Raw genomic sequence first — 25,554 nt, forward strand, 5'->3', positions numbered from 1 at the left:
AGTACTCCTTAAGAAGAGGAGTATTTTTAGTTCATTCCATCAACAAAGGCGGTTTCTCCCTCTCAGAGAGCAGCCCTGGTTTTCGCTCCCATGTCTGACTTCCTGTTTCCTTCTCAGTTAGTGAAGGACATTTCTCGATCACTGACTGAGAAGGCGACTCAGGATCTTCTCCTGCAAACTGCAAGGAAGAAGAGACCTCTTGTTTCTGTAGACAAGAAAGGACCGACTTCTACGGTTCAGCCCTTTCGAGGAGGGGCCTCCTTTCTCCAGAGCTACCTCTAAGAGAAGAGGTCTTGAGAGGAGAGGTAAGGCTCCTTCCCGTCCCTTTAAGAAAGGGAAGTGAGACAGACAGCTCCAAACACCAGTGGGGGCCAGGCTTCTCGAATTTGCAGGACGCCTGGGGTCCCCCACTCATAAACTCAGACGCCTCTTCCATGTCCATAAGGAAGGGATATCTTATCCCCTTCCAAGACAGTCCTCCGCTAACGACCATTCCGCGGGAACTGTCAGCCAGATACAGGGACCCTGTACTGAGGGATACTCTTCGTCTGATGGTGAATCAAATGTGGGACAAAAGAGCTATAGAACTGGTTCTAGAGCAAAACTCTCCGGGGTTTTACAATCGGCTTTTCCTGGTTTGCGAAAGCCTCGGGGGCTGGAGACCAGTTCTAGATGTCAGCGCTCTGAACAAGTTCGTTCGAAAGGAGAAGTTCTCTATGGAGACTTCGGCCTCAGTCCTTGCGGCTTTACGTCAAGGAGATTGGATGGTGTCGCTGGATCTCCAGGACGCCTATTTTCATGTCCCGATTCACCCTTCGTCGAAGAAGTACCTCCGTTTCATGACGGGGGGAAGGATCTTTCAGTTCAGGGCCTTGTGTTTCGGCCTATCCACAGCGCCTCAGGTCTTCACAAGCCTGATGAAGAATGTGGCGAGGTGTCTTCACCTCAAAGGCGTCAACATCTCTCTATATTTGGACGATTGGCTCATCAGGGCCAGAACAGAGAGACAGTGTTTGGAGGACCTTTCTTGACCCTAGACCTGATAAAGGCGTTGGGAACTACTCGTGAACCTCGAGAAGTCACAGCTGATTCCCAGACAGAACTTGGTCTATCTGGGGATTCAGATGGATTCTCGGGTGTTTTCGAGTATTTCCTTCGCAAGAGAGAATCGTGAGAGGCCTTGGAAAAAAGTCTCTCTCTTCTTAGGGAAAGATAACCGAACTTCGGCGAGGGGGAATGGCGTTTTAAGCCTACTAGGCACCCGTTTCCGTCGCTCGAACATCTTTCCTTTCCTTAGGAAACCCAAAAAAAGGACTAAACATCTTCGCCCTCTTCAAGTTTTTGCCTTAAAGAGATCGTTGGAACTGGAAAGAAGGGACTTCTCTCCGACAGTTTTCTCAATTCCAAGGGAAATGAAACCACACCTGCAATGGTGGTTTGTACCCCTCTAAAACAGAGAACAAAGGGAATTTCTCTGGAAGTTCCGAACCCAAACCGAGTGTTGTTTTCCGAAGCATCGGAGAAGGGTTGGGGAGCAACACTAGGACCGAGAGAAGTGTCAGGCACCTGGAAGACAGCACAGGTGTCCTGGCACATAAATTGCAAAGAAACTTCTAGCAAGAGTTCACTTAGCGCTAAAGTTCTTCGAAACCCTTTGTTGACGAAACAGTGTGGTCCAAGTGAATGTGGACAACACTACAGCCCTGTCCTACATTCGGAAGCAGGGAGGAACGCACTCCGTGTCGCTGTACGAGATAGCAAGAGATCTGCTAATTTGGGCCTCACAAAGAAACATCGCCCTCCTAACAAGATTTGTTCAGGGGACGAGAAACTCAGGGCGGATCAGACTGAGCGGAGAGGCAGTTCCATTCACACAGAATGGACTCTTCATTCAGAGTTTGTCAGAGTCCTTTGGGATCTTTGGGGCACTCCTCACGTAGATCTGTTCGCCACATTCCTTTCCAAAAGGCTGGAAGTCTTTTGTTTCAGTGGTGGAAGACCCAAGAGCTCTCGTGGTCGATGCCTTCCTGCTGGACTGGTCTCATGTGGACGTGTACGCTTTCCCCCCTTTCAAAATCCTGGGACAAGTGTTGAGAAAGTTCGTAGCGTCCAACGGGACAAGGATGACCCTGATAGCCCCGTTTTGGCCAGCACAAGATTGGTTTGCAGAGGTGCTGGAGTGGACAGTAGACTTCCCAAGATCCCTTCCAAAAAGGATGGATCTTCTCAGACAGCCACTCTTCGAGAGGTTTCATCAAAACCTCCCCGCTCTTGCTCTGACTGCCTTTCGACTATCGAAAGACTTGTCAGAGCGAGGGGGTTTTCTCGCGAAGCTGCAAGCGCTATCGCTAGAGCCCGCAGAGCTTCCACTAGACGAGTCTATCAGTCGAAGTGGGAGGTATTCAGAAGGTGTGCAAGTCTAAGAAGTTGTCCTCCTCCAGTACCTCTATAACCGAAATCGCCGATTTCCTGTTGTTCTTGAGAGAGGTCTCTCATTTGTCTGTATCGACAATCAAAGGATACAGGAGCATGCTGTCGGCAGTATTTAGAAACAGAGGCCTAGACATTGCTGACAATAAAGATCTGCACGACTTGATTAGATCGTTTGAAACGACAAAATCGAAGGAACTAACTCCACCCAGCTGGAACCTGGACGTAGTTCTCAAGTTCCTTTCGTCGGACAGATTTGAGCCTCCCCACGTAGCTTCGTTCAGGGATATAACAAGAAAATGCTTGTTTCTCCTATCTTTGGCGACAGCCAAAAGAGTTTATTGGTGAACTTCATGCCCTAGAAGATAGAAGTCGGCTTTCTTTACAAATACTCGGCCCTTTTAGCTCCGTTTAGAACTCTTTTGTTTTCTAGCGAAGAATGAAAAATCCATCCGAATCCCTGGCCCAAGAGATTCGAGATCAAAGGCTTATCGAGTCTAGTAGGGAGAGAAACAGAGAGGTCTCTTTGCCCGGTAAGAGCCTTGAAGTTCTTCTTACAAGAAAGAAACAAATGGGAGGCTCTAGACAAAGTCTTTGGTGTTCGATTAAGGACCCCACAAGAATCATGTCTAAGAACGCATTAGCTTTCTTCATTAGGAGCGTCATTACGGATGCTCACAAGTTCTGTCCTGACGACTCTTTTCCGCTTTTAAGAGTAAAAGCCCATGAAGTTAGAGCAGTGGCGACGTCTCTCTCTTTTCAGAAGAATATGTCATTAAAGAAAATCATTGACACGACATATTGGAGGTGCAATTCAGTTTTTGCATCTCACTATCTTAAAGACGTTCGCGTGACCTACGAGAAATGTTTTTCTCTGGGACCTTTTGTATCGGCGGATACAATACTGGGTACGGGATTAACACCAATCCTTAAATTTGTACATACCTTCTACTAGATATGTTCTAGATTCCTGCTGACAAAGAGGGCTTGGTGCTGCACTGGCGGCCAGTCACTGTTGTTCAGTAAGGAACTCTTGTGATATCTTTTAGGGGAGTATTTAAAAATTTTTTTTTGAGAATTTTTGTATAAATGAGTTTTTCGTTTCGAGTTAAGGGTTGTTTGTTATGAGTTCGGGGATAACTCAGAGCAATTCTATATACTAACATGGTGGTTGGAGGATCAGGTGGTCGGGATTGGTTATGCTCCTTCACAAGGTGTGTTGTCATAGAAGTGGTCCAGTACCCATTGACAAAGTCCTTTTAGGCTCTGCCGAGTAAGCGGTTCTTATACCCATCGACAGACCCACAAGAACTCTAGCCATAGATCTAATATCTCGCTAAAGTCTTGAGGTGATGCAGACTACCGGGCTACAGCCACGAAGTCTACCACCTATCAGGTAGGAACCAAGGTTTTTCTTTTATACCTACAACATGTTTGTTTACCTGTCTATTCCATATTAGCTGTCTCTGACCCTCCACCAAAGGGTGCCAATCAGCTATGTATATCTGACAGGTAAGTTCATTGTATGAAAATGATATTGTTATAATACAATAAAGTTTCATACATACTTACCTGGCAGATATATACGATTAATGGCCCACCCAGCCTCCCCGCAGGAGACAGGTGGAAGAGAGAAATATGATAGAAAACGGGATGGTTCTAGTCCTGCCGCCCAGGGCAGGCAGGTAGATCACCTGACTACCGGTAGCGAGTGGCTGCGAAATTTGAATTTCTGTCGGGGACGATGGAGTCTTAGCTATGTATATATCTGCCAGGTAAGTATGTATGAAACTTTATTGTATTATAACAATATCATGTTTTCTTAGGATTTTTGACGATGTTCCCGCTTACGACGCGTCTCAAGAACGGAACCCCGTCGTAACCCGGGGCCCGCCTGTATTATATATATATATGTATATATATATATATATATATCTATATATATATATATATATATATATATATATATATATATATATATATATTATATATATATATATATTATATATATATATATATATATATATATAATATATATATATATATATATATATATATATATATATATATATATATATATATAATCTAATAAAAGGAGCCCATAAAAACACCAAAATATAGAGAGGAAAGTACTATATTTCAGAGACTGCTGTCTCTCTCTTCAGGTATATGAATGAGAAAAGTTTACAGAAAAGGTGGTATTTATACCAAGAGATCCGTCCACAAGTAAGCCAATTTAGGTCACCCCCGCTGGCTTACTTGTGGACGGATCTCTTGGTATAAATACCACCTTTTCTGTAAACTTTTCTCATTCATATACCTGAAGAGAGAGACAGCAGTCTCTGAAATATAGTACTTTCCTCTCTATATTTTGGTGTTTTTATGGGCTCCTTTTATTAGATGGAATTTCTGTTGTTACAGAACATTTTTACCAGTCATATATATAATATCTTTATATATATATATATATATATATATATATTATATATATATATATATATATATATATATGTTAAAAAAAATTTACTTTTAACTTTTGCTTTTCTTTTTAAAACCATTAATTTTTAAATACCTTGTAATTTTGTGAATTCATTTTTATTATAGTATTTACTTTTATTGTTCACAGACTGATGATGCACTGAGAATTGTGTGCGAAACGTTTTTAATAAACTATGGCCTTCTACTGATGTATTATGTGGTACCCCTGAAGAAATATATATATATATATATATATATATATATATATATATATATATATATATATATATATATATATATATATAATTCTTTAGGGTGCCATAATATATCAGTAGAAGGCCATAGTTTATTAAAAACGTTTCGCACACAATTCTCAGTGCATCATCAGTCTGTGAACAATAAAAGTTAATACATAATAAAAATGTAATTCACAAAATTACAAGGTATTTTATAAATTAATGGTTTAAAAAGAAAAGCAAAAGTTAAAAGTAAAATTTTTTTAACATTATCATACTATATATATATATATATATATATATATATATATATATATATATATATATATATATATATATATATATATATATAATATGCACATATTACATATATACATATATATATACATATAACATATATATATATATATATATATATATATATATATATATATATATATATATATATATATATATATATATATATATATATATACATATACATATATATATATATATATATATATCTATATATATATATATATATATATATATATATATATATATATATATATATATATCTATATATCTATATATCTATATATCTATATCTATCTATATCTATATATCTATAAATAACAGCAGACCTGGGTAATGGGGATCCTGGTTTATGGCGCTTGTCTAACGCCATAAGAACAATAATTTATGACAGTATAATGGGCCAAGTTTTAGTTATTGGTGCCGCAATGTGCCGATAATAGTTATATGCCATAATGCACCTAACAGAGGCACCATAAATGCCATAAAATACAGTGTTTCAGTTAATGGCAGTTTTCACTCATCATCGCCCCTCTGGGAATGAAAATCCTGCCGATGACTGGGAACTGCTTCATATACAGTGGCCCCCCCCCTTCGTTTTTGCGGGAGATGTGTACCAGACCCCCCCCCTCCTCCCCCGGAGAATAGTTAGAACCCACGAATGTTTGGAATCCCTATAAAAATGCTAAAAACAGCCTATGTATTTTGTTAGTTAAAACTCAAGAAACACTCACTAAAAATTTTCATATTTGGTTTTTTAATAGTTTTATCAGAGCATTTTATGATGAAATTGATTAAAAAAACCAGGAATTTGTGGATACTTATCATAGAAAAATACCGCGAACGTGTGAATTTTCCGCAAATAATGAGGGGGAACATTCCTGAGAGAAATCCGCGAATTCGGAGAACGCTAATGGGGGGGTCCACTGTATACACATGCATACACATATATACTTGCATACATACATACAGGCATTTCCCAGTTATTGGCAATCCAGTGCCATGGCGCTTGATCAGCAACATGATAATTGAATTTTTGGCGCCACTCCCCAGTTATCATCTCCAATCCTCAGTTATCAGCAGTGATAACCAGGTATTGTTACTGTTGTCGATGATTTTCGGTTATCGTCACACCATTCTTAATGTTTTTTTTTTTATATCCTTGAAAAATAAAGAGAGCTGTGTGTTTGGCTAACATCTGTGTTCAATTTGAGTTTATAATTTTGTCATTTTGTATTATTAAAAGTAGCATCAAATCTTTAAATCATCCAACTTTACTATAAGACAAAATTAGTATTATTTCATGAAAATATTTTTTCTTAAGTGACAAAAGAACATGAGCAGAAAGTAAAAACGTTGAGTGTTTTATGTTAGATGAGTTTTCAGCCCTCATAAATCTCAGGCTTTTTCATTTTACTTTTAAAGTTGATGCCAGTAGTAAATTGATCTAGGTGTGCCATTTTAGCATGAAAAATTCAGGAACTGCAATTTACTGAAAGACTGCATCCCCATAAGTAGGTCAAAACTTAGCTTTGAAAAGTCGAGTTTTCTTTAATAAAGCTACTAAGGAAGGAAAGGTCTTGGAATTCAAATGGAATGCATCAATAATTTGTCTTGATATGTTATTTCATTAATGAGTCCATCTTGTTTGTTTAATGAATAGGATAGGGCTGTATTGTTTTCCAGCTTTAACTAAAAATTAGATAGTGGTACTTCCTGTGACTGGTGAAAGTTAAAAAGTACCAAATTTACTTAGTCTGATAATTTTTTTGGATTTCCAACATGAATGCACTGTTAATATTTTATGTCATTAGTAAGCTTTTTTTGATGTAAGATGTCTTCTCTCCCTAGAACCAGTTACACCTTCGACACCGTCGCGGGGAGGTCGTATTGTGGTGGCAATGTATTCATTCCAGGGACGTAGTTCTGGGGAATTATCTTTTGAAAAAGGGGATAGAATGGAAATTATCAATGATGCGTAAGTATAACATATATCTACTTTATCTGTTTTCATAAGAAGATACTGTAACCCCTGAATTCTTCAATTGAAGAATAATTTATAATGAAGGAATTATGATCTATATCACACTGAAACTGAAGCCTTATTTACTGGAAGGGAAACGATAATCTTTTAAACTATTTGTGCTTATACTCTTTTCTTGTTGTAAAAATTAAGTGACTGTTCTTGAATCCTCACACATCCATCTACTAACTATTAATTTTATCTGCACTTTTGCTACTTAGTGTGACTAAATGCATATATCCATTTACACTGAAAAGGTGCTGTCATATGAATAGTTTTGATATGGGATCTGCAGATGATGGATGGATAACTGTACTCTTTAAATATGCCATAAAAAGGGAATCCCATATATATATTACAATATAATATTTGTTATGTTACAATATATATTTATGTATAATTGAATCACAAAAATATGGAACATGATGAATAGTATATAAATAAAGACAAAATCCATGAAAGAAAGAGAAAAGATGGAGTTCTACGTGGCCTTTAGATTTCTTGTCCTTTACTTAGCAGACTGAAGAAATAAAAAAATAAGTTTACAGAAAAAGATTTTATGAATGACAGAAGGGGTTTACAAAGGAAAAAATATGTACCTGGAATCCACACAATTGAATAACTAGACCTATCAGAACAGGAATAAGAGGTTTTATGAAAGATTAGACTTTACAGCTCAGAAGTAGGGACAAGGCAATTAAAATACAGAAAAGGTGACTAACCACTAAAAGATTTGATAAAAGTACAACTCGATAAAAATTTTTGCAAGGTATCGGGAACGTGACACTGGTTGCAGATGAACAATGAAAATAAGCTATCATTACCAAAGAAGAAATAAACCCCTTCAAGATTCATATATAAATGTCTAACAGTGCAATACTTTTAACCTTATCATAACTGCTTCAAGTTCCCATCCCCATTACAATGTCTTCTGCACATAGTGGGCTAACAAACATATTTATGTGGGGGTACTTTTGGTTAACTCGTTCCAACAAACACCATTATTATCAAAGAAAGAATAAACTGCATTCAAAGCTACCCATAAACAATAAAAATGTCAGTATCAGCCTAAAAATTCCCTCCTCATTCCCCCACCCACCCAGCCTATCTCTTGCTGTATGTTACTCATATGTAACATAAGCTCATTTTGTTAATACGTATATGTGACAGCATTATCATCTTGTATTTATTATTTGAACTTATTAGGCAGTCATATGTTTGCTGTGGCAGAAACTGTGTATTAATGTATTTACTGATAAAACACCTTAATTTACTAAACTCATTTTATTAAGGATATATTAATCTTTTCAAAACTTGGAATAACACAACAATACACCTTTCAAAAGAGAGATCAGTTGTACATCACTTTGGAACATTTCTAAGGCTTTGTATTTTTTTCATATCATTATGTCATTATGTTAATAGTAAAAAACTTGAATTTTTAGAGGTTTTTGTTATTTGGAATTTTAAATGATTCCCAACTTACTCAGGAAAATATAGCCTAGCCTTTATTGAAAGGGATTGATGACTGGTGGTTCGTAATGTTAGACATTATTCAATTAAAAAAAATGGCTAATTGGTAAAAAAGGAGACAAAAGTAAGTTAAACCTGATGAGGGTTGAAAGATGTCACTGTCTTTCCCTGTATGTAGACCAGAGTATGGCAGTTTGATAAAGATAATCTCCAAATGGAGAGGCATTTTGGGATCATTAGCTTGATTTTGGTGCTTAGATCAAATAAAGACTTTCTTGCAATGGCAATAACTAATTCTGGTTGTAAGGTAGAAAAATCCATACTTTGCAAATAACTTGCAAAGTTTGGAACTTATGATCTTTTTTTCTCTTAGATTTTATTTTTTAACTGATTTTACAAGTTTTTGGATTGTGAAGGGTTACCAAGATTTAATATTGGATTTCTGAGAGAAACACAAAAACGTTACGAAGATTAAGGTTTAACTTTAGTTTGGCCATTGATATGTTCTGAAATGTCATTTTCAACTTTCAATAACCTTTTTAAATGGCTTGCTGCATGTAGTTGCATATGGCATTGATTTTTGTAATACATATAATGTTTGACTAGAATTTTAAGCCTTATGTTGAATTTATTTTCTTCAGTTATAAACATATTTCTGTAACTCTTAAATTTCACATGGTTGTATTGTGGAACAGCTCCCTGAGGATGTCTTGCAAGTGGAAGTACAAAAGTTCAAGCGAAGATACATTTTTATATTTCCTTTTTTTTCTTTTTTAATAAGCGATATCTTTTCTTTCTGTATTTCCTTAGTACTACCTCTTATTTCTTCCAAATGAACACCATATTCTTTGGAAGCTTGAATTTCAAGTCAGTGGCTCCTGTGGACTTGTTCCATATGTGTAGGATTCATCTTCTGGATAATATATAATAATATAATAATTTAAAGATAATTGCATACCACTTATGTTGAAAAGAGTCAAGGAGTCACTAAGAAATTTGGTATTAGTAGTAAGATATTACGGAGAATTTTCATACTAAGTTACTTTTCCTTTACAGTGATGCTGACTGGTGGTTGGCGCGGCATATGACACGTGGTATTGATGGTTACATACCCAAAAATTATGTCGCGTCAGCTTCTTCTCTAGAATGCCAAGAGTAAGTTTCACGTTTTCTCTTGTTCACAATCAATAATTAGAAAATAAGATATGTTCTCAGTATCTTTGTACTTTACCTTATGTTTTCTCATTTAGTTATTTGTGTAAATGTATTCAGTGCATAGTATAGCATCAGTTTTATTACTTGAAAAGTATTGAAAGTATTATCTTTTTAATTTATATAGTTTTTAACCATGCCTCTCTTATTATTATGATGATAATGGTTGAGACATCTGTACTTCATGACTTTCTGTGTAGTGAATTTACTTAGGTTTATTTAGTTTTGTGAAATAAACTGTTTAGACATACATGCACATCATTCAGACTAGACTAATTGCTATTTATTTATAAATAACTTTTTAGTTATACTGTATACCTTTGAAAATTCGCCGAGGAGTGTTCTGTGAATTATTATTCGTGGTACATTGTAAGGATTGTTGGTATTTACTGTCATTTAAAGCTTGATTAGTGTTGATTAATAGAAATTTCAGTTCTGTAGGTTCTTGAGTATATTTTCAGAAGATTTTTTTCTTATATCTCATTATAATATTTTCTTTACAGCTGGTACTTTGGTAAAATAGCAAGAAAAGAAGCAGAGAAGCTCCTAATGACAAGGGGAAACTTGAGAGGGACTTTCCTTATCCGCATGTCCGAACAGTCTAGTCACGGATATTCACTTAGTATAAGGGTGAGTAGAGATGCTTTATTGAAATGTTTCATATACAGTAATTCATTAAAATTACCCACTATTGTTGCTTTTAATTTTTTAAGATATTGTTCATTATAAACCTTTGATTATAAGGTGCCTTATTCCTGGCAGAACTCATCCCAGTTGCATCTCAGTTTCCATCTTTCTTGGGGTACCTAAGGTTATCTAAGTACAGTAATATAACCTTGAGGTATGAGTTTAATTCGTTCTGTAACCGAGCTCATAAGTCAATCTACTTGGATGTCAAACAAATTTCTCCTATTTAAAATAACTGAAATAGATTTAATCGGTTCCAGCCCTGTGAAATATTCCCAAACCATCCTAAATTATGAAAAATTATGTATTTAATTAAGAAACACACAGGTATACTTTACCAATGCATAACAAAATATATGAAATAAAAGAAAAAAGTATTACTTAGTACTGTATTCTTACCTTGGAGACAGACGAGTGCGGCTAACGGAGGTGAATGGCAGAGGAGGAGGGAGGGAGGAAGGGATGTAGGCACTGTAAATTGCATTTTCTTTACTTCAAATAAAATTAAAACTGCACTTTCCTTACTTAAAATTTAACCAAAAAAAAGTTAATTGTAAGAAAAAATGCACTTTCTTAACTTTCAAACTTAACCTAAGCTTAACATTATGTATTGTACTATGTATATTTTTCATTTAATCATCACTTGTTTTTGCCATTTTGGCTGCACTTTCAGCACTTTCACTTGGAGGCCTTTCACTTGCAGGCTTTTTGAATAAAAATCTATCCAAAGAGGTTTGCTTTTGCCTGCTTTTTAAAATGTTACTAAAATGTGGCATTTCTTCCAAAACTGTCCAGTTTCGTTGCAGTTGAACACCTGTTGCGGGATGTAGTCTTCCTTTGCAATAAGCGCAGCAAACCGAATGATGTACTCATCCGCTGCCTAGTGTTAGCACTCGCAGCCTCGCCATGCCTCACCACCGAGTGGATGCCAGTTCTCTTCTTGAAATTATCAAACCAGCCATGACTTGCCTTAAATGTATCTTCTGTTGTCTCTTTTGAAGTTGATGATGCTTTCTTCTTCAAGTCGGTGTAAATAATACGCGCCTTTTTGCATATTACAGTCTCCGTTACTGTATCTCCCGCCAGTTCCTTCTCTTCCACCCACACCAGCAGAAGCTTCTCCATTTCTTCATGGATATTTGTCCGTAATGGGGACAGAATTGTAATTCCTTTCGCTGGTGTTGGACTTTTGATGGCATCCTTTTGTTTAAGGATGGTACAAATTGTAGATGTACTGCAGTCGTACAGCCTTGCCTGTTGCTATACTTCAATCGACATCAGTCTCCTCTTCTTCTCACCGCTGTCCCTCTACATTCACTTTCTTTGGCCCCATGATGGCACACAAAAGAGTTCAGTAAAAAATGTAAAAATGATGAAAAAACAAGTATAGCACACAAGACTTGACTTGATTCTGTGGGTAACACGTGAGAGTGAATGAGATGCTTGCCGAGCTGATGCTGGACCCTTGCGCGCCAACTAGTGGCAGCCTCCCAAAACAATCGGGTCTAGAAATTCCGCTTGTATCTCGGACAAAAATATGGATAGAGTTGCAGCTTGTATCTAAAAAAATTCGTATGTTAGGTTGTTTGTACCTCAAAGTACATATTAGTGCAGTAAAGTTTTAAGTCTATATTCATCTCTCTAAGCTAGTAAATTTCTTTAGAAAGCTTGTAAGCATACCAGGATTCACCCAAGTCAAAATTATAGTGGATATTACTCAAATTGGTTGACCTGAATGCTATAGGTGTTTATTACTACCATAAGCTGTCAAACAAGAGGGATCTCAGTATTATCGTAACTATCTTTCAGTGGACTATCTCTTAAGTCTAACTATGTACAGGGAAAACGTTGTGAAAAATTGTTGATGGTGATGTCCTCTTTCAAGGTTATGATTTGGTGAACTGCCAGACAGGGTCCAACTATGGGTGATTGGTTTGTGTACTTTGGGGAAATTTCTGATTCCAAGGATAATAAGGGGCAAGTAGCTCCTTTCATTGTTTTTCTAAAAGAATTTCATGGGCATTCATTTTATAAATTTTTTACCAGGACCATTCTTTTTATATTCCTATAAAATCTTGTGAACTGTAGTAGTTATTGGTGAAATCATTTATGTACTGTGAGGATAGAGTGGTTTTGTGTTTTGTATGTATTATTAATTTTACATAATCATGTCTTATTTCAGATTATAGTCCTTTCACATTCCAATTTATTTTTCAGGACTGGGACCAAAATAAGGGTGAACATGTCAAACACTATCGAATTAAAGTAACTGATACAGGAGGATTCTTCATCACCTCATCTCAAGCTTTCCGAACACTAAATGATTTAGTTGATGCCTATAAAAGTTAGTGTATATTTTAGTAGTTTTGCCGAACCATTATAAATTTTGATGTGTTCTGTGATCTCATAAGATAATTAAAATGTCTTCAGTTTTCTCTATATAAGATTATAAAAATGTCTTCAGTTTTCTCTATTTTTTCTTTTGTGCCTCAGTGTTATGGGGATAGGTTGTGTTTGGTCAAGATCAGTTTTTATGGATGGAAATCAGTCTTCCAGATGATCAGAGCAAATTTGATATATAAGACTGAAACCTTAGGAACGCTTGATAACCTTTATAATGATGAGAGTAGATGGTACGAAAACAAAGGTTTATGCTGTTACACTGTCACACTAAATTACTTTGTACTGATTTGAGAGTGAGTTAAGGATGGAACATTATCGATAAGTTGAAAGAATAAACATGGAAATGGAAAAGTAGAGACAGGAAGGGGTATTTAAAGGAAATGGGCCAACAAACATTAATTTAAAAAATGGAAGCAGAAACCAATTAAAGAAGACATCTAAACAGGAGCAGAAGTATTTGGTGTAACATTTATGGAGGAATATAAAAAGAGAAGGCATGTTAGCGGAATGGAGGTGTGCCAAAGTAAATTGTAGATCACTAACATTTTGTTGTCAGAGTTTGCTTTCAGGCAAAAGTACCATATTTTATTAATTGGTAATAATTTTTAAATAATTAGAAGCAGTGCATTCAGGTTAAATGGGAGGCTTTCAAGTTATCTTTTAAATTTATCTTGAAGTACTGTAAATAGGTGATGATGATGATGGTATAGTAATAGCAACAGCAGTAATAATAATCAAACAAATAGTAAAGTGGGTAGTCTTTATTTTCAAATTTGTATTCCAGCAGGTAATAGTATTGATCATGTGCTCTAACTTCTGCAACTAGGTATGTTTTGAGGTCTTGTGATTCAGTGACTTGATCAGTGCTTATTGTTCACACAGTGGTGATAGTTCAGATTGAACCAATGTAGTTTGAAATAAGATCTCACAAAGAATATAATATCACAAAATTCTTTGGATATTGTAATTACATTTTTGTTAAATTTGGTTAGGAATGTGCTATAATGTTGATTTTTCTTAGATAAAAACTGTAAGGTACTCTTAGGGCATTTTAGTATTAGTTATCAGTTTGCAGTAATTACATTCCATTTCTTATTGATCAGTCCAAAAAAGTAGTGTGTACAGATTACCATACAAGAAAACAAACTCACAATCTGTATTAAGCTTTTGCCTTCTTTGAAATTTGATATACTTTTGTATGCATGTACCCTGTATTATATGAATTATTATTGTGTTAACTTTGGTTTAATAATAGTATAGATTCAAGACACTATTTTTTCTGCATGCCTCTATCTTACTGAGAGGTGCAGTAACTTTATTTGTTTTTATTATTTATGTAATTGATTATTGTTTTTCTTTTGCAGAGAATAACTATGGTTTAGCTTGTTTACTACAATATCCTTGTCCACGTCCACAACCACAAAAATGGGATCTCTCCAGGGAAACTAAAGATCAGTGGGAGATAGACCGTAATATGCTTACTATGACTAAAAAATTAGGCCAGGGCTCCTTTGGTGAGGTGTGGTATGGTGAGTATTTTTATCACTAAGAAATCTTTTTTTTATTCTAAAAGCTTTGCTATTTAATTTGAAGTTTTGTATTTTATACTAAAAGCCTTTGAAAATTGTGTTATCGTTTAATTAAGATGATTAACCCTAAGTTCTTTTACAGGTATGTGGAATAACTCAACAGAAGTAGCCATTAAGACACTAAAACAAGGTGCTATGAGTCCATCTGCATTCCTAGAAGAAGCAAGAATTATGAAAAAACTAAGACATCGAAATATACTAGTTCTCTATGCTGTTTGCACAAAAGAAGAGCCTATATTAATCATCACAGAATATATGTGCAATGGGGCACTGTTAGATCTTTTAAGGAATGAAGGAGAACGGACACTTAAATTAAATGACCAAATATATATTGCCACACAGGTACTAACTTGATGCATATTTTATTCTCTTATCTCTGATATTTTTTCTAGGCATGCGTAATACAATACTTGATGCTTATTATGGTATCTTCTCCTGTTCTATATATGAGTACATATATTAGCATTAGTTCTCCAAGTACAATAATTAAGTTAAGTGCAAATAATTTAATATTTAAAGCATTGTTATTGCATTATTCTGTAACTGGGAAATAAGTTTTTGTCATCACAAATGATATGAGTGGTGTAAGAAATACTAGTATGTCTGGTATACTACTTATTTCTTCCTGCAGTTTTAATTAACCTCTAAAAGTAATGCTTAAGATGTAGTATTAGTTTTCATCAATAAGATTTTCCTATCTTAATGACACTTTCAAATTTATAAATGTATAGTATTACATGTTTTAATGGTCTTGGATAAGTACTAAAACTATTGTACAATATGCTAGCCTAGATTAGTTATTTAATTATTGTTAGTAGAAAGTAAACAGAAGACAAAAGTATATTGAAATTTAAAAAGAAATTAAATGGACTACATTGCAGATGGAATAATAGACCAGATAATTGATAAACATTCCTAAGTGAATGAAAACAGAAAGTGTATCAGTGTAATGATAATTTTGTTGAACAGAGATTGGGTCAAAAGGGGGTAGACTCGAGAAAAACAAATGTGTAAGAGCCTTTTTGTTTTAACACTTCTTATGACTATCTTAGTTGCTCCATTTCCAAATTCATTTTTAGACATTGGCTAACATTGTAAACTTATTTCATATTTTCTGGCAATCGTTGAATTGAAAGGGTCAGTAAGAAAATGTTCCAACTTTTATCAGAATCAGACATATCAGAGCATATCCCATATGTTGCTTACTTTGTGCCTCTTTTAATTCTCAACTTTACGGCAAATATTTTTTTTTTGAATGCTCCAAATTGTTGGAGAAAGGTCATCTTATTTCAGCAGTTGAATTTTAGCATGAATTCTCTCTGAAGATGATAATTTTGTAGTTTAGTCTGAGGATAATTTAGCTGTAACCAATTAAATGGTCCATGAACTATTAAAGACTGTGACTATAGTCATCTAATATACTGATTAGCCTTAAAGTTAAGGTGAATAATGGCAAAGGCCAAGTTGACTTGTTTACTAATCACACTTTCGTATGGACTGTAAGCCGAAAAGAATCTCAAATTCATTGCACAGGAGGACTGGAATTATTCAGAGTTGTATGTTATTGGGAAGAAATAAATTTTTCGTTGATTTCATAAATTCAGGTTTTTTTATGATAATTCATTTTCCCCAGGTTGCTGCTGGTATGGCATATTTAGAAAGTCAACAATTGCTACACAGAGACCTGGCTGCCCGTAATGTCCTTGTTGGTGATTCGCTATTATGCAAAGTAGCAGATTTTGGCCTAGCAAGAATAGTGGAGGGTGAAGATTATTGCCCTAGTACCTGTAAGTTGATAATATTTTTATTGAATTGTCTGTGGTTTAGTGGTAGTTTACATAATGTATTGTAAAATATAAATAAGTAGCAAAAATAAAAATATTAAAGATCATTCATTAGTGCCTTTATGAGGTCATATTGTGTTGTATTGCTGTGTGGGAGATTTGTTCATACGCAAACAAACCTTCAGTCTTAACAATAGGATAATTTCTAGCGCCTAGCTGGATCCGGCTAAAAAACAGATGAAAGCAAGGAGTCTTGTGATATCTGGCAACACATGCATAGATCAGGTGAAGAACTGTTGAAGACCATTCACCTACGATCACCCATCAGTCTTTTATTGACTACCTGGGCGAGAGTCGTGTTAACCTTTCTTGACCTTTACCCGTTTCATTGCCTGTTTCGCTTGTGTTTATAGTGTGTGTTTGGCTGATATTATGGCTGCTTCTGCTCCTTCTCGGCCTCGTCAACATGTGCCCCGGAATACCAGGTTTTCTGTGTTCTCATTTTTTGGCTTCGGCAGTGACTGACCCCTTCATCACATGCAGTAGGTGCCGTTCTAATTTTTGTACTATAACGATTTCTTGCACGGAATGCCGGGTATGACCTAAGGAGGAGTAGAAGTCTTTTTTTAGCAAAGAGAACATCAGAGGGTTTTGACTCTTCCTTCATGAAAAGGTTTTTTGCCCCTTCCCGATGCTTCGTCTCTTGCAATATTCACCCCCATAGTAGCGTTGTTCCTGTGTCTCCTTCCTTTTCTTCCATTGATTCGCCTCTGGAAGTATCGGGAGGCCACCAGGCTAATGTTTGTAATGCAGTCTCCTCTTCGGGAATTAATTTGATTCCCGGGAAGGGGGAGGCTATTTCATCATTCTCATTTCTTCCAGAGTCGGAGGTGTCCAAGATGGTGGTGATTGGAAGACGCTCGGGCTAGGGGTGGGGTCCACCCGTCCTTGGAGGGGTTGCCTGCGTATTTTTTTGAGGCTCACTGCCCCCCTCCCCCCCCCCCCCCCCACCCCCCCCCCCCCCCCCCCCCCCCCCCCCCCTCCTCCTCCTCCTCCTCCTCCTCCTCCTCCTCCTCCTCCTATCCTCCTCCTCCTCCTCCTCCTCCTCCTCCTCCTCCTCCTCAGGCTGGCCAGGCCATTCCCCCTCCTCCCGGCCTCGTCTCCATGGGTAGTGGAGGTCAGCCATCTTGTATTGCTCCGCCAGTGACTGTTGCGGCTTCTTCGAGTCAGAAAGAAGCTGTGGCGTCAGCCCCGTTGATGACGTCACGGGATCCATCGTTGTGTATTCCTCCGCCAGTGGCGTCTGATTCCCCTTCACACTAAGGGGAGGTCGAGACGTCATCACCACTTGTGACGTCACTCCCATTGATGACGTCACTCCCAGTCATCATCTGAGCACTCCCTCTCTCAGTCGTGACATCATCTCTGCCACCCTATTCACTACTTCTCCCTTCCATGTCATCGGAGCCTTCTCTTGCAGATCAGTCTGAGGTTATATGCCAGGCAGTGCTTAAGAGGTTGGACCCTGTTTTGGATGTTAAGTTGTGCTTTGTTAGTTGGGAGGATTGGAAGGAAATGCGTTGCTTCGTCCCCACCTCCTGTGAATAGATCGGTTATGGAACCAGGGCTGTCTTCTCCCTCTTCCCCCTCTACGCCACGTCGGCATATCAAGCGTTAGAAGGCTAAGGACTTTGCTCTTTCTTTGCCTATGAGAGAGGAACTACGTGGATGTGTTCTCGAGTGTGTTGGTGTTTCGGAGAGTGCTAGTGTATCTTCCCTTGTGTAATCTGCAGCGGCTGCTTCGTCCTCTGCATCGAATTGCGGGCGTGTTGCACCTTCCCCCGTCCATGCACGTCTCGAGTGTGTTGCAACCTCCCCTGTCCATGCACATGATGCAAGTGCTCCTTCTTTTCCAAGGCCTATTCGTCTCCTTAAGGATCTCAAGGCGCCTGTCAATAGGTCAAAGGTGGTGAGCGCAAAGTTCCTGCAGCAGGAGTGTTTGCCTGCCCCTCTCACTAATGCTTCTAAGAGTTCGATTCTCGAGGATTCTCCTTCGATCTCGAGTGTTCGGGATTCCTCTCCAACTAACGTTCGTAAATCTGCCACGCCCATGACCATTCACGGACATGTTAATTAATCATCTGTTGGAGGAGAACGTAGTGATGTTCAAGTTGTTATAGTGGGTTCGTCTTGGGAGCCGACGCATGGACCCAGCCCAGACAGGTTAGTTGGTGTTTCGGGCTGTGTGGCTACCGATCCTACCATTAATTTTAATGAAGAAGGTGCCTTCAAGGAGCCTACACATCCTTCTTGTCATCAGTCTCCATTGCTGGAGCAGGAGGAGGGAGACACGCAAGAGTTTTTGTCTTCCTTTTCAGAAGTTGTTGATTTTGTTCATGGGTTCAACAATTTGGAAAGTGGGTCTCAGGCTTGGTCATCTTCCCTCCTTCTTGTTTGGAAGCCTTGGTGGGAGCTACGCAGGATCCCAAATTATCTCTCCAGCTTCCCTTATTGGGGCATGTCCAGTCGGTCTTGCATAAGGTTAACACCTCAGTTTTGGACTGGGATAGTTCGCTTCGCTCTAGGGGCTCTGCCAAGCTATTACTCCCACCTCTCATGGGCTAGGAAGTACTGTGCTACAAACCCTACTTTTTTATGTTGCGCTTTCCTAACCCAGACATCATTCGCCTGAAGCTGGGATTGACTTTGGAGCAGGTGAGGTCAGTGGCTCCGTCCTTGTCTCCGCAAGATGCCTCAGCATTGGAATCTACGGCAGCCTCCATATTGCAGACGGTTTCTTGGCTGGACTTCTGGTCTGTGGTCATTGCCAAGATAGCTTCTGACAGGTCCCCAGAAGGGTTGGTGACTGCATCCTCTCTTGCCAATGTGTTGCAGTCCAAAGGGAAGGCGTTTTTGTATATGGCTCACTAAAGACAGACTGGTGCACCAGGCCGTGTCTAAGTCGGAGTCTCATCCTTGGAGACGTCCGGCTCCTCCTTCTCCCCCTGTCCAGCAGTAGTCAAGAAGATCGTCGCCTGGTAGGCCGTTGAGGAATTCGAGTTCGGCAGGGCCTTCCCGTTTGACTCAGCCTTGGTCAGATGATCAACGTCCCTTTTGCTCTCGAAAGAAGGGGCCCAAGGGGCAGAGGTGAAGGGGGTCGTCGGTAGGTTAGGTGCCTCTCCCTCTCCTGTGCCACGGAGGGGGTTGCCTAGCAGGTCATTGGGCCAAGTGGCAGAGTTATGGGGCGGAGAAGTGGGTGATAGATGTCCTTCGGGTGGGGTACCTACTGCCATTCGATTTCTCTCCTCCTCTGTAGGACAAACCGCAGCTCAGGAAGGCATATCCTCCAGATTCTCTGAAGTTCTTGTCTCTTCGGGAGGAAGTGCAGAAAATGTTGGACAAGGATGTGATAGAGGAAGTGGTGCATCAGTGTCCAGGGTTTTACAGTCTCATCTCTTGGTGCTCAAGGCATCGGGAGGATGGTGACCTGTGATCGACTTATCCACCTTGAATCACTTCATCAGGGAGATGCGGTTCAAGATGGAGACACCGTGTTTGGTGTTGGCAGCTGTGAGGGAAGGCAACTTCATGCTGTTGATAGACTTAAGGGGGCCGGCCGGCTAATGCCCTTTTTTAAGGACAGGACTTTGATATTCATACCACTTAATAAGGTGACTTGGGACATCTCCAAACCGCATATGATTTTCGCCTCTGACCTTCGGTTTTGTGACGCCAGGGCGATTTATCTGTGACGGTACTTACTTTCTTTGCACAGATCTAAGGTAACGTGCGCCGTGGAGGCTGTACTTTGGGGAATTAGGCTTATATAAATTATTCTTGTCTTGCTCAATGTTCTTAATCTGGAATTCGTTTATGAGGGTTCTAATTTTGGATGAGAAATTAGTTGATATGTTTTTTTTGCATTAAGTTTATTCTTCGTTAGGGGTTCTTACAAAAAGTTTTCCACCTTCTGAGTTACTGGGCTTTTGGACTGATAAAACTTAATTGGCACTTGTTGCAATTACGAGTCTATAGGCACGAGGGAATTTTACTGAGTATTGATTGTCACTTCCACTGTCTTTGATTGCTTCGCACACCACACCTTTGCACTTGTTCTTCTTCTGGGGATTCTTCTGTCTTTTTTCTCTCTCTTTCTCTGCCTGTGCTGCGCCACTGGCGGTTCTCCCCTCTCGTTCCCCTCTTTGTCGTTGTCTTCTCTTGACTTCTCTGTTCCCTTTTTTCTCTGCTCCCTTTTCTGCCTGCTCTCTCTCTGTCTCGCCTTTTGTTCAGTTGAAATCTCTTAGCCCCGCCTTTGGATTTTGGGATTTTGAACTGGGTGTGGCATTTTCTGAAAGACGTTTTGTGTGTTAGTGGCTACAGACATTATACAAGACCGCCTTCCTGTCATGTCTTTTACAATGATTCGTAGGCTCTGAATTTGTATACGCCTCCTTCTTCATGTCCTGGCTTCTTAGGGGCGTATCCCTTGGTAACCTCATAGGTCATTCGTTGATACCCCTTTTGGGCTGTCTTATGACCAACACTCATGGCTTTTGATTCGTCGATACTAGAGGCCTACCTTTGGGAGGGTGGAGCTTTTAAGAATTTGGTACTTCCCTCTTTCTAACAACGGGTCATAGAATTCCTTTTTAACGTATGCCAGATGGCTCTCTCTGACCTGTTCACGAAGGGAACGGCGATTAGTCATAGGCGCTAATGAGAGTAGTTTCCAATTTCTCGAATATGCCTGGGCGATATCCCTCATCGACCATAATCTCTTGTTGGTCACTAATCGCTGGTACGGACAGAGGCTTTTTGGGGGAGATGAAAACCAGATGTCTAATGGCTAAAAGCCTAATGTTTTGAGTAACAAAATCCCTTCGCTAAGAAAAATCATTATCGTATTCCCTTTTTCTCCTTTCTTCCTTATTATCCGTTTCGTGCCTTTTTCTTAAGTATTATTAAGTTATTGTCTTTTGGAATAATGACACTGTGCCACACTATTACAGTCTCGGCCCGCTACCTCACTGACTCCGACAGCGTTAACTAAGCTGAAGCAAATATTATACCTACAAGAGGACTCCTACTTATGCTTCTTGGAAATCATATTGAAACTTTAACTCAAAAACATCAAAAGTGAAAGTAAACATGAGCAAATCCTTGATTAAGTAACGTTAAGGGCAACAATCAAAATTGAATGTAAACATGAGTAAATTCTTGAGTAAGTAACATTCAGAGAAACATAAAAAAAACTGAATATGAATATGAACAAATACTTGATTAAGTAATATTGAAAGAATCATCAAACTGAATTCAAATATGAGTAAATCACATTAAGAAACATGGAACTGAATGCAAACAAAATAAATCACCAAAAACAAGAAAAACTGAAAGTTAAACATACATAAGCCCTTGAGTCACATAAGTTATATAAATGCATGGTAGAAGCAAAGATTAATGGTAACTATCCAAGTTTACAGTACATGATTGGTTCAGTCCTCCGTCCTACTCTATCTAGGTGGATATCGTCTTTCTTTTATGGGAAAAATAAATTTCGTCTTCGTTGACGACACTTGATGGCTTCTTGTTCGCTGCGACCTGCTAGCCTTGGAGACAAGTCTGGGAGACAATATCCTTGTGTATTTGTGTGCAATAAACAAGGGTGTCCTTGACTTCTACTGAGAGCTTTTTTGTGTATTGTGTTTATGGAAAAATTTCATGGGCATTTCTTATTGTAATTCTGAGTAATCCTTGTACATTAAACTATATACTTTACTGCTTGATACTAAAAACAAAATTGGCAACTCGGTTAAAGGAACCGTAGTGGTTAATTACTTGTAGGTTTCTTCTACTGTGACAACAATTAGTAAGTTCTTCACCCAATCAATATTTGTTAGTAAGTTTCAACAACTACTATCTTGTTAATGAGTCTTCATCAATTAATATCTTATTAGTAAGTCATCAATCAACATTTATGGATTTGACAAAGTAAGTGTATAATTCCCCCCATTCAATATCTTAGTCATTTCTGAAACGAATTTCTCTATCTTAAAATCTATTAATGTCTATCTTAACCCGTCTATTATTCTTTACTTCTAAGAATGTTCTTATGGAACGGTTTAAACTTAATATACGTCTTAAATTCTTATACTGCGATTGAATCGTTTCTTACATACCCAAATAATTCCCTTCAAGTCAAAATAAATTGAAGTAGTGCACTTAACCCAAAAAAAATTGCCTACAAACCAACTAATTAAATTAAGTAAGAATTGCAACAATAAAAAGATTATTCCTAAGTCGACCCGATGAAGGTAAAACTTAGCAATAAAGAAATCAAAAATAAATACATGGGAATAATGGATGAATTTTAATGGGTTTTTTGCTCTTCTGTTTCACTGAAAAGTGACTCTTCTTATTTCTTAGGTTATATCTAATTCCTTCTTTCTGGAATATCTTCTGACGTCTCTGCATTTCGGATTCTTCAACTTTCTTTGGTTTCTCTTGACCTTGTCTTTGTTTTATCCAAAATTTTCTTGTCTTCTAATGATTCAGCATATGTGGAAGCATTTGGTTATTCATTTCTTAACCTTTATCTTAGTTTTATTGTACGTCTACGACCTTGTATGGTCCTGTGGAATTTTGTGGCTAAACTTATAATTAATTACCACTTTTTCTTCTTCTTCTTATATAGACTTCATCCCCTTCTTTGTAGTCTAACAGGGGCCTAATCCTTCTTGATGCTTCTCTATCATATTCTGCTGGGCTTCTTCTAAATTCTGTGCAATGCTTGTGAATTACTTTAAAGTTTCCGATTCTTATCTCATGATATCTTCAGAGTAGTTTGGCTTGTATTGGCTGATTCAGCCATGCATAGGTAATCTGGTTCATATCCATCAAGCTTTTATGGGAGTGCTCGAGTACTCGTATGAGGCCTGCATTTAATGATAATTGGACTAAAGGTAAATGACGTCCCAAGTCAGGATCCTGTCCTACTGTGTGACGTAATATGGCTAAAAACTTTTTTTTCCTGTTTTATTCCTTTTCTACCAAGCAATTACTAGCTGGGTGATACGGCTGTAACGCTACCTTTTCTACCTTAAAGGGTTACAAATTTCTTGAACTAATGAGTTGTTGAACTCGGTCCCATTATCAGAAAATAATGAGCTGTGGGGACAGAAATCTGCAAAAACTATTTTCGAAAGAGTGCGGTTTTGCACAATCCTTGCACTTTTGTTACTAGTAGTGGTACCAACTCTGTATATCTCGTGAGCGCGTCGGATACATACTAGTATATCCTTATTCCCTTTACTCGTGGTATGAAGATTAGTGATAAGATCAAAAGATCTCTTCGAAAGGAGTCTGTGGGATAGGCTATTTCCCTAGTGGTACTTTCCTTGTCTGTTCTTCCTTGTAGCTGTTGCATATATTGCAGCTTTCATAATTACTAACATCCTTGTGAATTCCCTCCAATGGAAAGTTCTTGGATTAATCTATGTCCTCATCCCTTCCTGGTGAGCTCTCGTGTTCATCGTCGTGCATTAGCTCAATGACCTTGTTTTCTTAGACTCTTAGGTTACTAACCTTTTGTGCAGTACACCTAGAAATTGACCAAATGGGTCATATCGTGAACACATCCAATAATACGCCATCTATGTCCGTTATGCATCTGTGGGACATCAAACCTTCCTAACTAGTTCGGGTTAATTCTTGTGGCTGTGTTTTCTTTCGTTTCTAACGTATTTGAACAGTTCCATTATATCTTCTCTCCTTTCTTGTTCCCTATGAAATTTGCGGGAAAGCTCCTCTGTATAATGCATGGCTGAGTACATTTACTCATTGCACATTGTTTCATTCTTTTTTCTTCTTGATTATTTTTTTTTTTTCATATTTATAATATCATCTGACAGTATCTTGATAATGCATCTGTACTATTTCGTCTCCCAGGGACATATTTCACCTCTATATCATAATCTTGGGCTGTCAGAAAACCAACGGGCTCTTCGTCCAGAAAAATTAGGGTTCTTTAGCATTCTATGCGGCTGAATGATCCGTGAAGACGGTTATCTTGTAACCAAAAAATTATATATCTGAAATGCTTAAAAGCGTCTATATAGCTAGAGACTCGAGGTCTGTTACTGAGTAGTTCACTTCTGAGGGCTTTAGTTCCTACGTAATAAGCTATGGCATTATACTGTGGATCTTGTCTTTGCATTAAACAATGCTCCTATACCGATGTGGCTTGCGTCCGTGGCTTAAAAAGAATCTTTGCCAAAGTCTGGGAAGCTAAGTACTGGGGGATGTGTTAATCTTTCTTTCAATTCATCAAAGCTTCTTGCTGCTGGTTGTCCATGTAAATGAGACGTTGCCTTAAAAGTTCAGTTAGTGGTGCGGATATGACTGCAAAAATTCCCTATGAATTGCGGTAAAAACCTGCTAAACCTAAGAATGACTTTACGTCCTTCTTGCACTGAGGTGTAGGATATTCCTTGATTGACTTAACCTTTTAAGTCGTTTACTTCTACGCCATTTTCACTTAGTGTATGCCCCAAGGTAGTCTATTTTCCTTTTAAGGAAGTACATTTCTTCAGTTTAAGCTTCAGGTTGGCTTTTAATTAATCTTATTTAGGACTTTCTCTGACTAAGTCTATGTGTCCCCTCTTTATAGTGTCTGGTTGCTATTACCAAATCATCTATGTAACAGTGTACGTCTTTGCCTAGTAATCGCCCCAAAATTTTATCCATAATCTTACAAAGTTACAGGGCTTGACTCTAGACCAAAGGCATTCTTACATACTGGTATCTGCCGTTACTAGTGGAAAAAGCAGTTTAAAAAGTTTACTCTTCGTTCTAGAGGGATTTGCAAGAATCCCCTGCAATAAATCTATTGTGGTGAAGTATCTCTTGGACCCTATAGTGGCGATAGATCTCGCATTGACGGCATT

At 38.0% G+C, this 25,554-nt stretch overlaps 1 protein-coding gene across 22 annotated transcripts in view; it reads left to right on the forward strand.

Moving 5' to 3' along the window:
* LOC135198501 (tyrosine-protein kinase SRK2-like) overlaps positions 1-25,554 on the forward strand; it is a 375,373-nt gene that overhangs the window by 305,073 nt on the left and 44,746 nt on the right. For all 22 annotated transcript variants that reach the window (XR_010310811.1, XR_010310813.1, XM_064226106.1 and 19 more), the window contains 7 exons: positions 7,293-7,419; positions 9,994-10,092; positions 10,653-10,779; positions 13,054-13,180; positions 14,604-14,768; positions 14,911-15,170; positions 16,462-16,615. Coding sequence is in view for 20 of the 22 variants with exons in the window: in XM_064226106.1 (XP_064082176.1) it covers positions 7,293-7,419; positions 9,994-10,092; positions 10,653-10,779; positions 13,054-13,180; positions 14,604-14,768; positions 14,911-15,170; positions 16,462-16,615 (1,059 nt within the window). In the remaining 2 variants the exon portion in view is untranslated. The remainder of the gene's footprint in view (positions 1-7,292; positions 7,420-9,993; positions 10,093-10,652; positions 10,780-13,053; positions 13,181-14,603; positions 14,769-14,910; positions 15,171-16,461; positions 16,616-25,554) is intronic.

The sequence above is a fragment of the Macrobrachium nipponense genome, chromosome 22 (assembly GCF_015104395.2).
Source record: "Macrobrachium nipponense isolate FS-2020 chromosome 22, ASM1510439v2, whole genome shotgun sequence".
Classification (NCBI taxonomy): domain Eukaryota; kingdom Metazoa; phylum Arthropoda; class Malacostraca; order Decapoda; family Palaemonidae; genus Macrobrachium; species Macrobrachium nipponense.